Source organism: Nothoprocta perdicaria, unplaced genomic scaffold, assembly GCF_003342845.1.
Source record: "Nothoprocta perdicaria isolate Ctin4 unplaced genomic scaffold, notPer1 scaffold_23, whole genome shotgun sequence".
Lineage (NCBI taxonomy): Eukaryota > Metazoa > Chordata > Aves > Tinamiformes > Tinamidae > Nothoprocta > Nothoprocta perdicaria.
Window position 1 is genome coordinate 6,226,869 of NW_020455455.1, and position 15,070 is coordinate 6,241,938.

Genomic DNA, 15,070 nt, shown 5'->3' on the forward strand with positions numbered 1-15,070 from the left:
ATTGCTCTTGTTTGGTGTCTTCATGTCTTGTGAAAAACACTGACCTTAAACAAATCTGTCCATTCGAATGTCATTTTGCTGCACAGTCAGTATTTGGTGTCCTGTGCCTTGTCCGCCACATGGCTGTTCTTTCCAGAGCAGACAGCTGTAGGACAAGTGCAAAGGATTTGGCCTGGGAAAGAGTCCGTTTGGGCTGGTTAAATGTTTCACAGACAAAATCCTGATTTGGAGGAAAGTAAAAATAGTAACAAGAAGCAGGAAAAACTATTTGTCCAGWAGAAGTCAGAGAAAAGAGAAAACGTATGTAATGCTGAAAAAATGAGTTTCGCGRGTTCCAAGAGGCATTAGCTTGTTTTTGGTGCCGTTTTTGTGAGATCTCTAGCAGTTTATTATGTGGGGTTTTTCTTTTAACCATGCAGATGTCTTGTTTTTACTGTCTGTTACCATGCAAAAGCTGCCAAAGCGAGATGCCGTAAGCCGTTGCAACAAGGTCCATGCCAGGAGATACCCATGAGCACAAAGCCCGTAGCATCTTTCCAGGCCTGTGGTAATCCTTCACCTAGCAAATACTTCTGGCTTTAACAAACGGTTCTCTTGTCTTACAGAGAGAGGATACAAGCCATGGAGAAACAGATTGCCAGTTTAACTGGTCTTGTTCAGTCTGCGCTTTTTAAAGGGCCAAATACAAGTAATAGCAAAGATGCTTCTAGGTAAAAACAGAATTCATTAAATCTGTTTCTCTGTAATGATTTTAGTAACCAATCAAAAATAATACTTGAATGTAATCGTGAAAAATCCTGAATGCTGAATCATTTTAAAATTACCGTTATCATCCCCATGAAAATTCTAGGCAGAGAGGAAAATGGTCTCAAACAATAAATAGAGATTAACTGCATTACTCTTTCTGTTAAAAGGAATTAATGTAGCTACGTCTCTGTGCTTTCTACTGCTAATATGCCACTCCTTGCTTAACTTGTATTAAAGCTGATTAAAAAAAATTCTCACAAGCTACTGGTGATTTAACTTAAAAATATATATTCTAGACAAGGCCATTTACATTTACTGATGATAAGCTTCACTACACAGTGTTATTATTAGAAAACTAAATTTACGATTTTTTCTTATTATTATTTAGTGAGAAGATGGTGTTGAAAATTGTGTCCAACAAGAGCAGCATTGACACGGCAGGTAAGTCAATTTGTTTTAAACTTTTAAACTTTTAAACTTGCAGCTATTACTGTATATGAATAGCTACAATGTTACCAGCATCCCATCTTATGGACATATCTGATTTGCTTAAACTCTTTTAGYTGTACTGAGAATTGAGGTTTACGTTCAGGATATGGGAGCTGATCACGTCTTTGTTAAGGGAGGAATTTCTACGAGGGTGAAGTATTCTTTGGAGTGAATTCCACACCTGCACTGAATGGCTTAAGTAGGATATAGAGTCTCTGCATACAGTGAATATTCATCTCATCTCCAGTAAGTGTCTGGCATCCAGACAAGGACTGAGGAAATAGGAAYTGTCACTAGCCTCAGATGCATCCAAAAAATAAGCTCCATGGTAATCAAAAGATTGAATATCTCCTTTTGGGCAGAGAAGATGAGGCACATGGACAGGACTGGATGCAGGCATGCTAGACAGGGCTGGGAAGCTCTTGACTTTTGTTATTTATAGCATACTAACATATATACAGTGTGTGTGTATATATATAGTACATGAGTGGGATCTGGGCATGAGAGAAGTCCATGTTCACCATCCTATCCATAGCAGGCTTCTCCCTGCCCAGCTCCCAGCGAAGCACTGCAAATATTTAAAATGATTGTTGAATATATTTTTACCTATTAAAATATTTAACTAGTGCAGCCTACTTCCATTACTTATATTTGCTTTGGAATTATTCTGTATGATAAAACSAATACCAGGCAATTCTCTCTAGGGCTCAGAACAGGTAATTCAAGCCCTCCTATAAAACTATTTTGTGGGTGTAGGAAATTAAACCTATAAGAAAACATTCTTAATTAAATTGGGCACCTCTGAAATGGCTGTAGAAAGCCGAATATTTCATTCCTATTCTAGTCACCTAGATTTTTCTCTGAGGTTATTTTGTCAGTAAGTTGCTGTAGGTGTAACGAGGCTAAGGAATTTAGYAGTTAGCAAGATAGCACTTTCCTTAATTAAAGTATATTGATTTGTTACTAATTAATTGCATGTTCCTAAACTGTCCTAGGCAAGCATCAATTATGATGAAGCCGGTAAGAGTTGGTCTTAATTTAGATCCCTGTTCCTACTTGGAGAGCTGTTAAATATTTCAAAGTTAGGGTGAGATTAGTAAAACTATTTGCAGAAGTAGTTCACCGTGTGGTTGGTGCTGCTTGTGCAGGGCTGTTGTCCTGCATGCCTGCAGGGTGTGTGGATGTGTGCTTATTTGTTTGTCAGGCACTGGATGCAAATAAAGGCAGTTCCCCGCTTCCTGGTAACGTGGTTCCCACAGGGAGCTCTCTGCTCCGGCAGTTAAACCACACACATTTATTAGCAAATCTGTTCGGTTCCTAACTGGCCTCTCTGCTGGAGATGTTAGTTCACGTTCAGGATTCCTCTTTCTCTGGAATTGCATCATGTTCTCCCAGTCTCCGGAGCTGAAAACGGTCAAGCATAAGCACGAGAGCCATCCAAGCCTTCATGTGGGGACTTTGCTCCCAAGCTGGCTGCAGTCCCCATCCCACCTCTCCTCTACCTGCCAGTCCCCAGACAGGGAGAGCTATGTATCAGGCTGTAAAGAACCAAGATTTACTTTATCACTTTCAGACATCTTTTTGAAAAGTCCATTGTTTTTCAAAGCAGCTACAAAATGCTCTTACAAATTTCCCTATTTTAATGTCATTATACACTGATAATTTGTATTTTTTTCTGCTTTCATAGGTCTCATCCCATATAAATCCATGAAAATATACATGCATATTGTCTTTTGTTCCACTTTGTATTGTGTTACTGTAAGGCCTTTCAATCTTCCTTGAGCTTGGATTAATTTAAATCCAAGCTTTGGGGGCCACTGAGCTGGAAATAGTAACCTAAGTGGGCCCAACTTTGAGTGGGAGCTTGAGAAGTCTTTTTCAACATAAATTACTCTGTGGTGTGTGTGTGTAATAAGTTAGTGAGGTCTCTGCTTACCTTGCARTCTGTCAGGAAACACTAAGCTCCTCCTCTGTGTAGATGTGCTTGGGTTTGCATGTGCCTGCAGCATCCAGGAGCATTTTAGTGACCCATTTTTTTGTTCYTCAGTTCACCCCAGTCTTTATTAAGCATAGCTATTGGACAATAGGTTTCCTCAAATACCAGTTCTGAGATATCAGATTTGGCAATTTCAAAGACTATTTTAAAGGAAGGGTGGTGTAACTGTTGATTGAGCAGTCCTTTCTAGAGCACTGGTAAGCAGAAATGTGAATTGCTTCCCCTCCTGAACAATGTAACAGCTGTGCAAGATAAAATTGGCTCATCAGTGTTGAACCAACATTGTGTTTTAGAGTATGTGYTTCAGTGATAGGAGGCTTTCACTCAAAACGTATACGACCAGATCATTTAGAAGGGAAGGAAAGCAATTTCTCTAAGCCTTACATGCTGATACCTCTATATATCTAGATTTTGAGTGCTCCATTTGGTATTTCATATAAACCAAATTATTGTATTGAAGATGCTTTTGCTTTCCCAATCTGTGGAAASTTCTTTAACATCAAATATAAATGAACTAAAATAAAAATGCTTATTCTCTAGGGAAAATGAGCCTGTAATGATCATGCTGTCTGCATTTCTTGGCTTTTATTGCTTTAAGATCATTTCTTTCACTGGAGGGTGGGGAGCAAAGTGCAACAGCCTTCCCAGAGTTGGCCATTTCTCTCTCACTCACTGCTTGTAGCCATCTTCAGCTCCTCAAACCTGAACGGTGCCAAGGAACTCTACATTTAGAGATCCTTGTGACTCAAAACATAAACCATACCAGAAAGATTCTCCCTGAGATTACTAACAAATAGTCTAAGAAATGCTCACCTGCTGTCTGTTTCTTTCTCTTGTATTTTGTTCATCGAATGATGAAACTGTTGATTAAAGCCAGGTTGATTTTGGATCCAGTTGATTAAATTGTTTAAACTGGGATTGATTAAATCCCAGAATACCAGAAAAGCAATTTTTCCATGTTATTTGCTCTCTTCTTGGAAGGAGAAGAAGGACATTTCACTATTTCCTGAACAGGGATCAAGGAATATTTCTTTCTGCATAACACCACCGTGCAAATCAAGAGAGGGAGATGGGGGCAAGGAGAAGGTCAGAACTGATTCCTCACTGTCTGTGGTATGTGCTAGCCAGAGGAGATGGTGTCTTTTCTACACATCTGTGTGTTTTTACATATGCATGGCTATAATCTATGAATTAAAAAGACTTTCCATATCAGTTTTCTTATCTTGGATCCTCCGCAGAAAACAGACCCTGCTGGTCTTTGAACTCTGTTAGCGTTTACAGGTATAACATGATCCCAAATTCATTCTGGATCACTTGTCAAATTTTATATGAATATAAAGAAGTTTTTCTTGTTTTAAGAGCACTCTAGTATCTATCCGTAACAGCATGTTAATGATGGAGTTGCAACCTTATCTATTTGTATTTTCATTTAYCTATTTGTGTAGTGGATTCCAACCTGATGATAGGGAACTGAGTAACTATAACCAGTTACAACTGATCCCCAAATAATACTTGAAAAGTAATAGCTCTTTAATGAGGAAATGAGTAAATTAGGGAAGAAACACTGCTTGAGGTCTTCRGGCAGCCCCTTTTTTTCCAGGCTGCTTCAAAACAGTTCTCTTTCTGAAATGCTAATACTAAATTCTCAAAAACAGGAGTAGTGTATGTGCAAGTGTAGCAAAGGTCTAGTGTCAAAGAGTGGAAATGCTGTGGCTTACTTTCCTGAGCTTGAGTAAAAAGCAAACACTTCATCTTTCTGTTCCTTCAGTTCTCCTAGTGCTTTAAAAATGGAAATACAACTTAGTTCAATAACCTCTTTTTCTGTTTTCTTTTCTTTCTTTCTTTTTTTTTTTTCCTGCTTTGTCTCCAGAGCATTATGAAACTGTGAGGCCTCTTTTCAGGCCACCTTTATCTCCAGCAAGGGTTTCTTCAGCAGACCACATCCATGGCYGCTGTTGTTTCTTTCCCCTAAATCCTTTTGGCCATACATGTAATCACAGAGCTGCAGTCTGGGCCTCTTTCCAAGACAGTGCTAGGCTCCCTAGATAAAGGCATCCCTCATTCAGCTGCCCTTTTATTCCTTTTTGATGAAAATGTGAATCTTGGACACATCTACTGCTGATCCCTTCTGCGCTCCCACGCTCACTGAGGGCTTGCAGTTGTTCYTCATACCCTTGGTAGTCCCTGGTTGTGCTTCAGAGGTGCCATYGGGGACATCCCAGTAGGTGACAATGCACTGAGGTGGCCAAGATAGCAGAGGAGGAGGGGACTGGTTTATAGGAAAGAAATATTTATTGTTTATAGAAGCAGATCACAGCCCATCCACAGGATAAGGAAAACAGACACTCCTTCCTGAGAAAATATGTGATTTGACTGGGGTCCAGGATGGGGGAAAAGACTGCGGAGAACTGAGCATACCTTGGCTGCATAGTCGGGGCTGGGGGCTCAGAATTTGGAGCTCATGCTTGAGGCAAAGAATAGCAGAAAGGTAGATGTGCTTTCAAAAATAGTCCAGATTTGTGGCTAAGGATCAGAACTCTTGGAGGCTTTTCCACATTTTTCAGGYCCTCTAGTGATTTCTGTCTGTAAGGTTTAAGAACTAAACACCCTTCATTTAAAAACTAATGCAAAATATAGCACACATGTGAAGGAAACGGTGAGATATCTGACCACAGAGAAAACTGAAAGTGTGGTGCACATTCAGACAGATAAGTATTGGCATATATTATCCTGAAGTATGTGATGGGTACAGAATGGCAGCAAACAAGCACTGTTTATTTCCCGAGTGTTGCTTTCTGTTAAGCACCTCTTTGAAAGTCAAGAGAGTGTTGAATGATGCTGAAGTAGAGCAAAAATGTGCAGCAGTTTGGTCAGCAGCAATATGAAAAGTGCCCTTGTTGAAGCGCTGAGGAGCAGCTCTAGCTGGAGCGTGTTCAGGTGTAGGGTACAGCAGTACAGCAGCACACAGCGGTGCAGAGCAGCCCGTGGCTGTGCCTGGCTTGGGAAGGCCACATGGTTGTGCGTGTGGGTGCAGCCCTGGGCACCCGCACCCCTCCCCATGGGAATTGCAAATCTGAGGAAAGCGAGAAATGTGGTTCTTCAGAAAGCCTTCAGCCTGTTTTTAAATAAAACAAAGCTCTGTGTGTGTGTGTATTTTTATATATATAAAAATTCTAGTTCCCCTCATTTTAAGAAGTTTTTCCCTGCATGAGTTTTGCAAATGCGGTGTTTGAGGGATCCACACCTGTTGGGAAAGGAATAGCAGTACGGCGTTGTGCTGAGATGTATTCACAGGGGCACATCTAGGGAGTTTGCTGTTCCAACAGGACAAGTGAGTGGGTAGGGTAAAATCTAGCCCACTTTGCCACATGCTCAGTCCTGGGAGAAAAATGTCATAAACGTTTCTGGGCACTGAAGATTTACCTCTGTCAGGCAAAGAAAGGTACTTCCAGTTTTGGTTTGATTGCACTGAACTTGATAGTRTTTTTGCTTGTGGGAGCAAATGAGGACCAAGCCATGAGGACACATCCACAGAGGAGTCACTCCCAGTTTCCTCAGATTTTGTGTTCTATGCACAAAGAAGGAAGAAAATGAAATGAGGGTGGCAGAACGTGATGAGTTGGGCAACTCAAGCCATGCTGTCCTTTCAGCCTGGTGACAGAGTGAATGTGACAAGGGCTGTCACCAAAGTCTGTCCTACCAACAGCATGGAGATTTGCCCCTTGGAGGTGGGAGGGAAAGGGACACAGGCTAAAGACAAGGGTGGATATGGCTGTGTAAGTGTGAATTGCCGGGAGGCAGCTGTAACAGGGCTATTATAGCCATGGAGCTGGGATTTGATTGTGTTCTGTAAATAAAGCTTCTTCCCAGCTACTTGAGACTATGAGAAGAATAAGCCTGACATTGATGCTGTGTGGGGGAACAGCAATTTTAATGAAGAAAGACTTGGAGTTACACCAAAGGTTATTCTCAGTGTGTGGCTCAGCCTGCTTSCTTGTCCTGTGCTTATTTCCTTCTAACTGCAGGCTTAAATAAATGGCAGCCTAAATAAGGGGAATGGGTGAACGTGATGCAGCTGGAAAGCAATTCTCTGCCACACCACTGTTGCATTTCTCTTCTTCATCTTATATCTTTTTAGTAATAACTGTTGAAGATATCAAATAAACATGTTCAAATTGACCTTCAGCAGCAAAACGAGATGCTCCACCGAAACCTTTTCCCTGCGCCTGGCAGTTTTKACTGAATCTCTCCAGTGATAATTAATCAAAACCTAGGCAGCTCAGGAATCCTGTTAATTTGCATCATCTGACGTTCAGATGGCTCCTGAGAGGGGGATCCCAATGCTACTTTCAGTGCCCGTTTGATTTGTCTGCCGTTTAGGGTAACGTGCAGTTACAGTAATTGTCTCGTCTCCACCACACATGGTGGGAGGCCGTCCTGCAGTAACGCCGTGTCCTGGCACGCAGAGGCTGCAGCAGAGAYGCACACCCATTTTGTACGGAATTCCCCCAAGATCCTATTGGATCGAGAGTCCCTTGTTACCTAACGCTGTCAACTTTAATTTTCCCTTTCTTTCCCTTTCCTTTCATGGTGTGCACCGTGCCCTCGCTGAGCTCRGCCTGTGCTTCTGCCTCCCTGCAGGTGCCGCGTGCGGGACGAAGACGGCGCTCGGCGGCGCGGAGGTGGCGGCCGGCGCGCCGGCCCCAGCAGCCCCGGCCATGCGGCTCGGCCTGCACGGCGTGAGGCGCAGCGTGTCCGACCTGCGCCTCCAGCTGCACCAGATGAGGCAGCTACAGGTAGGCCCGGCCGCTGCTTCTGCCTCCCTGCAGGTGCCGCGTGCGGGACGAAGACGGCGCTCGGCGGCGCGGAGGTGGCGGCCGGCGCGCCGGCCCCGGCAGCCCCGGCCATGCGGCTCGGCCTGCACGGCGTGAGGCGCAGCGTGTCCGACCTGCGCCTCCAGCTGCACCAGATGAGGCAGCTACAGGTAGGCCCGGCCGCGCGACCATGCACAAGAGCCTTGTGCTCAGGTGCCGTTCCCAGTCTCCACATCCATCTCTCTCTCTTCAGTATATAGATGAAGGTTTAAGATTTCTATGTGGAAGAAGGAAGGCCCAAGTATCACAGACGTAAAAGTCTGCACTGCTCTAGAATAGGCCCCTTGCCTGTTCTCATACATCTAGACCCCTAGATGTATGAGAAGTAGCCTGCTTCAGCTACTGCTGCTAATGTCAGGAGATATAATTTAATTTCTAGCTTTATTTGATTACTCTAGACGTTCAAGCAGTATTTATAGTATAGTAATATCATGTCTGTGATTATAGTTTGGATCCTGTTATACTATGTGATGTATAAACATGTCTGAAGAGCATATCCCTCCTCCGTACAGTTTTTATATTCTTGAATAAACAACTTTGATGTCAGGAAAACCAAATGCAGCTATGAATTGAGCCAGAGTTTGAGTCCTGTATTTAGAGAATTCAGAAAAATAGCCAACTGGAGCAGCAGAGCAAATGGTTGGTGTCGATTGTTACTGCAGAGTTTTGTTGCTGCCATAAGTACATTCTGCATCTGCCTTCTTAATGCAACAGCACCTCTGAACCTACAAGGAACAACAGGAATGATTAGCTGCTAACCAAAATGTTCTGTTGACACGTACACTCATGCCACATATGTAAATATATACTTCTCATCTCACACACTATGAAAATAACTATATGCAGCTGTGCAGTTCTTCAGCCCTTCATTTAATTGGAAACGGAAGAGACTTGTTTGTTATCTTGGAAGATGTAAGAAGAGATAAAGTAATTTCTTGTGAGGAAAGGCAGGTAACAGTGAAAATTTCAATATTCTGACAGTCCTTCTGGCTTGGAAAGYGACCTCCAGTGTTTGGTATTGTAGGGCTGCACCTATTGCTATTACTACAGGGGAGGTTTTGAATTCAGAAACAGTGTTGGGTATATCAATCACCGTTGACTTGCTGGCGAGTTTCAAGCACATAATACAGATGAGAATTCAGAGCATGTTTTGCCTTTGCTTCCTTGACTAGAGGAAAGTGAATTACGAGCCAGCAACAGATCGAGGGAGCTGAAGGGTGGAATAAACATCAGGGCAAAGATGCAGTGGCTGAGACTGAAGATGTGGTGACAGGTGCTCAGTTTGAAGTGATGAAGAGACATAGGAAGGCACTTGAGGCTTCATAAGGCAGGAGGGAGCAGCAGCGCAGGGCTGGAGCCGGCCACCCTTGCAGGGCCCACTCACACTGGAGCTGGTGTTGCCCCAGTTGCAGCAAGTCTCCTGCTCAAGGTGGTAGACCCTCTTCTTGTCTTACCCAGCATGAAGAAACTTGAGCCATCCATACCAACCAGTACTGTCAAGATTCCTATGTCTTGAAAAGAGAAAAAAAAAAAAAAAACAAGGCATAACTAGAACATGCTTATTAAATGTGGTTGGTCTCCCTTTTCTTCTTCCAAARGTGATACCAAATTCAGGGCATTGTGCCAATAGGAAGTAGGAAATTTAGAGAACTTATAGGTTAAGGCAGATTGTCATGTGTTATATATAAATTATGACATTGACTTCCCTGAATGGGTGGATTTATTTTGGAAAAAAGCTCACAGCTTGTAATCGAGTGAGTGGAACAGATAGTGTTTTAAACTAAATTCTGTTAACAATCATCACACTTCTGATGGAAAAATATTGTGCTCCATTTTGTTTAAAATCATTCTAAGTAAGAGAAAAGTCTCTTTTTTTTTGTTTTTCCAGGTTTTATGCATATGTTTGACAGTACTTCACATTTTTTYGGTTTCACTGTTTCTGTTGGGTAGTCAGTCAGTTTGTTCTGTTTGTGCTAATTTTTTGTACAGTGACAGACTAAAAGAAACACTTCAAAAGAASTGAGAAATATGATTACACAGGCACAAAATTTGGCAGAATAACTAAGAAACGGGAACAAGATATAAAACTACATCTAATACTATCCGTGTTTCAATTCTGAATGGATGATATCCCTTTAACTTTTTATTCATTTTCTTAATAGAACTAGAGAAAAACAAGATGGAAAATAGTCATTCATTCATTTATTCATTCATGTCGGCTTTGTGTGTGCTGGCAAAATACTGTTTTTTAAACTTAGCCAGCCAGATGAATTGATTCTCACACCAATAAAAAGCGTGTGTAACCAGATTCAACCAAACGATTAGACTGTTCCGTCGTATGATGAGTTTTAATTAAAAAGTCTTGAAATAATGACGTTTGCATCATGRCTTTTGCTGAAGTGAGAGATACTAATTGTAAGTACATAACTTCTTCCTTAAGAATCTCAGATTTTCAGAGATACTCCAGATTTCTTGATGGCATCAAGCTTTCCTCATAACCCAGCCCGGGATCTGTGTGCATTATTTCTATTATTTGTACTTGYAGGACAATAACTTAGTGGGACAGTTCACTCTGCTCTCCCAAGCCTTAGAGGCAGGTTTGAGAACGAACACACTTTAGGRCAATTGCATGGCACACACTTTAGGACCTGTTTAAGCAGACTGCACAGCAGTGTGGAGCAGGAGACAGCGGTGCCTGCCAGGGATGTGCTCCACGGTGCACAGGGAGGTGGGAGGCCCTGGAGCACTCCCAGCCTCGTGGGACAAGCTCCTGCTTGGTATGTTGTGTCTTCTGCTGAGAACGGACACCTGCTTTTCCATAAAAAAAGAAAAAGAAATGGTTTAAAATTAACCGAGCTGGTTATCAGGCTGTTCTCAGAGTGACAGGGTGATGATGGGGTACGTGTAAGGGAAAGGGGGAGATGGAGCAGTGGCTGCAAAAGGAGGACAAGACTGAGAGCCAGAGGTGTTAGGTATAGCAGAGGCTGCTAGTGCTCTACAAAAGCGTATTAGCTATGTATGTCTGATGGCTGCTTACAGTTACAAGCCAAGTTAACACTAAGTAGCAAGAAATTGTCATTTGGCAGCAACAAGAAAGTCTGAATTGCATTTCCTAGCCTCTGACTTCAGAACTGGAAAAGTGTTTTAACCAAGCTGCTGCTTAAGTGTGAATGCCCAGGATTGTGTATTTGACTTGTTTTCAAGAAAACTGGAAATACAAGAAGTTCTTCTCTGTGGAACCAGAATATCCCAGCAGTTCCCCAAAACATCTTCCATTTGAGGTGGGGAAGTAATCAGCAGGGCTGCTCTGTGCACTTGGGGAGGTTCAGACCTGATACCTGCTGGCAGAAGAAAGGCAAATGTCAAGCTCGGTTCCAGGCTGTGGAAGGAAACGCGCTGTGATGAGCAGGGGCTGCCTGCCCTTCCTCGCCCACATCTCTTCCCCTCTGCTTCTGACTGCTCTGCCTTAGGATCCCCTTTGGCTGGAGGCTCTGCACTGCTCAGACCCTTGAATTGTTGGTGGCTCCTCTGCTCTCTCTCTGCATCCATTTGTGTCTTTTCCTGCCTGTGTTCTCCCCCACTCCCCAAGCATGGAAAAACTCAGATTTTCCAGAATTAGCCAGATGTTGGGAGAATTGTCTTATGGATGGCAGAGGCATCTCTGTGGCCAAGATGAGTCATTTCCCAGATTGCAAGCTCTCACTGCAAACACTGACATTTGGGACGCCTCAGCCTACCRGCTTTTTGGAATATTGATGGATTGCCTTTTTATTTCTTGAGCTCTTTCCCCACCACAGTCCTTACTTGGCCTTACTGGAAATTGCTGTTGCTGGCCAGGGAACACAGGCCTGAAATCCTGGATACCTAAGGCTGAGTTCTGACTCTGTCATTGGCCTCCTCCATCACCTCACACAAATTGCTTCATATTCTCCCAGTCACTTCCCCGTGTCAGATATCCCTGGTTTTTATGGGGATTTTTTTTGCCTACACCACGAGGGAAGTGTTACATGCTCATTCACTAACTCATTCATTTGTTTTCCATCTTGGAAGTGTGGCACAATTAAAAAAAGCGTGTGTGTCTCAAAGAGCTGAGCTGGTCCCACTGCGACTCCAAGTGCTAACCCATAATGAGAAAAATGCACAAATGCACTAACTGCAGAAGAATCCCGTCTGGTATGAAGCAGCTGGCAAGCTTTATAAATCTGCTGTTTTAAAGACTTTTTGGCTTTATTTTCTCTAACTGCTTACACTTACACTCAGCTGAGTTTAGYGCTAGCACCTCCTGCGTGTCACAGCACAGACCCCGAAACACTTCACTGAAGTGTTGCCTTCCCTCTCGTCATGTCGAATGGGGCTGAGGACAGYGGCTCACACAGGGACTGAAGAGCCAGGAGCAGAGGCTTCACTTTGCTCCTCTAATGCCCAGCTGCTCAGGAAGAGTGACCTRGCAAAGGCCTTTTTTTTTCCCTCTGATTCCCCTAAGTTCCCTTAAATCAATTTTGCAGGAAGCCTTGTTGCCTTGTGCTGTCTTTCCTGTTGCCCTTTTTTATGTTACTTTCTTTTAGTCAGTGTGTTTGCTCTCTATGCAAAATGTGGTTTGACTGTTAAACCTGCATATTTAGAAGACAACTAAAATTTGATAACTGGTTCTAAAACTGGAACTTAGTTTCCCAAGTGGTACAGGTGTTTCTGCAGCTCTTACAGTATGAGATTGCCGCTCAGCAAGCAGGGTTATATTCATCTTGCCTGTACCCCAGATCTGTGCCTGGATGCAACCCTGCTTGTCACTTTGAGCACCACATTTCAAAGGTGCTTTGGGGAGGAATTGGGGAYGTTTGAGAGGTTGAAGGTCTTGTCCTTCCAAAAGTGGTGCCGGAATCCAGGTTGGGCTCCTGTCTGCGATGATCCAGGGGTGAGCACAGGCAGTGCAGAGTGTAGGAACATGAGATCCACRCCATCGAACTTCCAGCGTTCACCTGGCTTAATACTCAGTGCAGGCTGGACTGGGCAGAGGGCTGCGAGCCCTGCAGYGGCTCTGCACTGAAGGGAGGGCAGTGAAACCCTCTCTTGTCTGTCAGCTCCCTGCTGGAAGTTAGATGCACGCACTGGAAGTTAATCAAATTTGGGCTTTTCTCACTCCCAACCTTTCTTCATGAAGTAGTGTTTATAGGTAAAGTTAAAGAGGGGAAGAAGAAGGAAAAACAGCCCGTTTAGCTGCAGGGCTGTGTTTATCCAACCTATTTCTCAGTTCTGCAATGTATTCAGCTGCCAGGGGTGTCAGTCAAACAGGAAAAATTGATGTTGATTTCTTTTGTGCAACAGCTGCAGAATCAGGAGATGCTGAGGGCAATGGTGAAGAAAGCAGAGCTGGAAATCAATGGCAAAATGATTGAAACGGTGAAGAGGCTTGAAGATCCCGTGCAGCGACAGCGCAACCTGGTGGAGCAAGAAAGGCAGAAGTACCTCAACGAGGAGGAAAAGATTGTAAAGAAGTTATGGTGGGTGGAGACATTTCTTTCAGAGTTTTGTTTCTTAAGCCTGGCTACTTCCTCCATAAAGTGCCAGCTTTCCTCGCTGCCGTGAGTGGAACTGCACCYGTGTATGTGTTTTAATTCTTGTTTCCTTACGCTCATAGTGGCAGTTAAGCTATGTCTGTATTGTCTAAATCCATAATCCCTGACTGGGAATCCCTCTTAGCAAAGTCCAGCAAAGGAAGTTCTACTGGTAGGAAGGGGTTCAGCCTCTTCAGAAGTTTCTGCAAGGTGCACGACTCCCTCCATCTTTCGGGAGTCTCCTCCTCCCCTTCAACTTTAAGCATTAAATTTTAATGGGGCAACATGGCCAGAGAAAGAGCAAGGAATTTCCTTAAGCTGCTAATGGATGCAAAGAAAGGTTATAAATTTGATGTTAAGTTTAAAAAACAAAATCAAAAGAAACAACCAAAAAAAACCCATTTTTCARTAGTAAATGCTTTGTCTGTTTTATAGGGATGTCAGGGAAACTCATACGTAGGGGACAGATGTTTAATTAAAATCAGCAATGCCAGCATCCCTCTGAGGCTGACTCATTGGGAATTCCACATGCTAGATGGCAGTTAAAAAGGTCTTTCACTTTTTTTTTTAAGTTCTGTGAAGGCTTTTCCATAAGACTCTTCTTTCCCAATACCGTGGCATATCATGACTGGTGGGATCACRTTGCTTGTTTTAGTCCACGCTCTGAGTCATCAACAGACAAGATGAAACTGAAATCAATAGACAATTTAACTAGTTCTAACACTGACATTTGTAAGATGCTGTACAATTAATTATTTTTCATTACTGAATTTAATTCACATCAGAAGAATTGCTCCGTGACACCGAGCTTTATAATAAGCTTTTCATTGGAAATGATGATTGAAGAGCCATAGGAGCACAGTTATTGACAGCTGAGGAAAGTAAATCTTTTGTGTTGATCAGTGTGTTGCCAGATGAGTACAATTTGCAGTAAAAATATTACATCTATAAAGATAAAGCATAAGATAACTGAGGGAGCGTGTGTCTTCTGTGAAGAAAAGCTGAATGCACATTAATAGTCYATGCTGGTGTATATAATCCTCTCAACTAGTTTATGGCCTTAAATTATATCGTGTTATGGTCTTAAGTGATTACTCTCCTGCTCATCACTTTATTCAAGTGCATTATATTGCTTAGTTCTGAGCTTGTTTGTTCTCCAGGAAAGGAGATAYATGTGTGATATTTGTTTATAGTGCTGCCTCATAAAAGGGATACTAAATGAGGTCGAGTGCAAGGGTGTTAGTTGTTACAGCTGCTCATTTAGGATGCAACTTTGATTGCAGTGTGGTTCTATTTATCAACAGTCGGTATCTGTTCCATATTCAGAGTTTCTGCTGCTTCTATGCAGCCTCAGCTCAGTTACCAGCCTCCTCATCCTCTTGTTGCGCTATGCCAGTTTACAGAGCAGCTCA

The 15,070-nt window shown here is 42.9% G+C and overlaps 1 protein-coding gene across 2 annotated transcripts in view; it reads left to right on the forward strand.

Moving 5' to 3' along the window:
• The window catches only part of KIAA1217 (KIAA1217 ortholog), a 165,506-nt gene that overhangs the window by 125,902 nt on the left and 24,534 nt on the right, over positions 1–15,070 (forward strand). Inside the window, exons 7-11 of one of the 2 annotated variants that reach the window (XM_026039448.1) lie at positions 606–710; positions 1,136–1,191; positions 7,646–7,674; positions 7,894–8,028; positions 13,429–13,604. In XM_026039448.1, coding sequence (XP_025895233.1) covers positions 606–710; positions 1,136–1,191; positions 7,646–7,674; positions 7,894–8,028; positions 13,429–13,604 — 501 coding nt within the window. The remainder of the gene's footprint in view (positions 1–605; positions 711–1,135; positions 1,192–7,645; positions 7,675–7,893; positions 8,029–13,428; positions 13,605–15,070) is intronic. The other variant, XM_026039449.1, reaches the window with a different exon arrangement.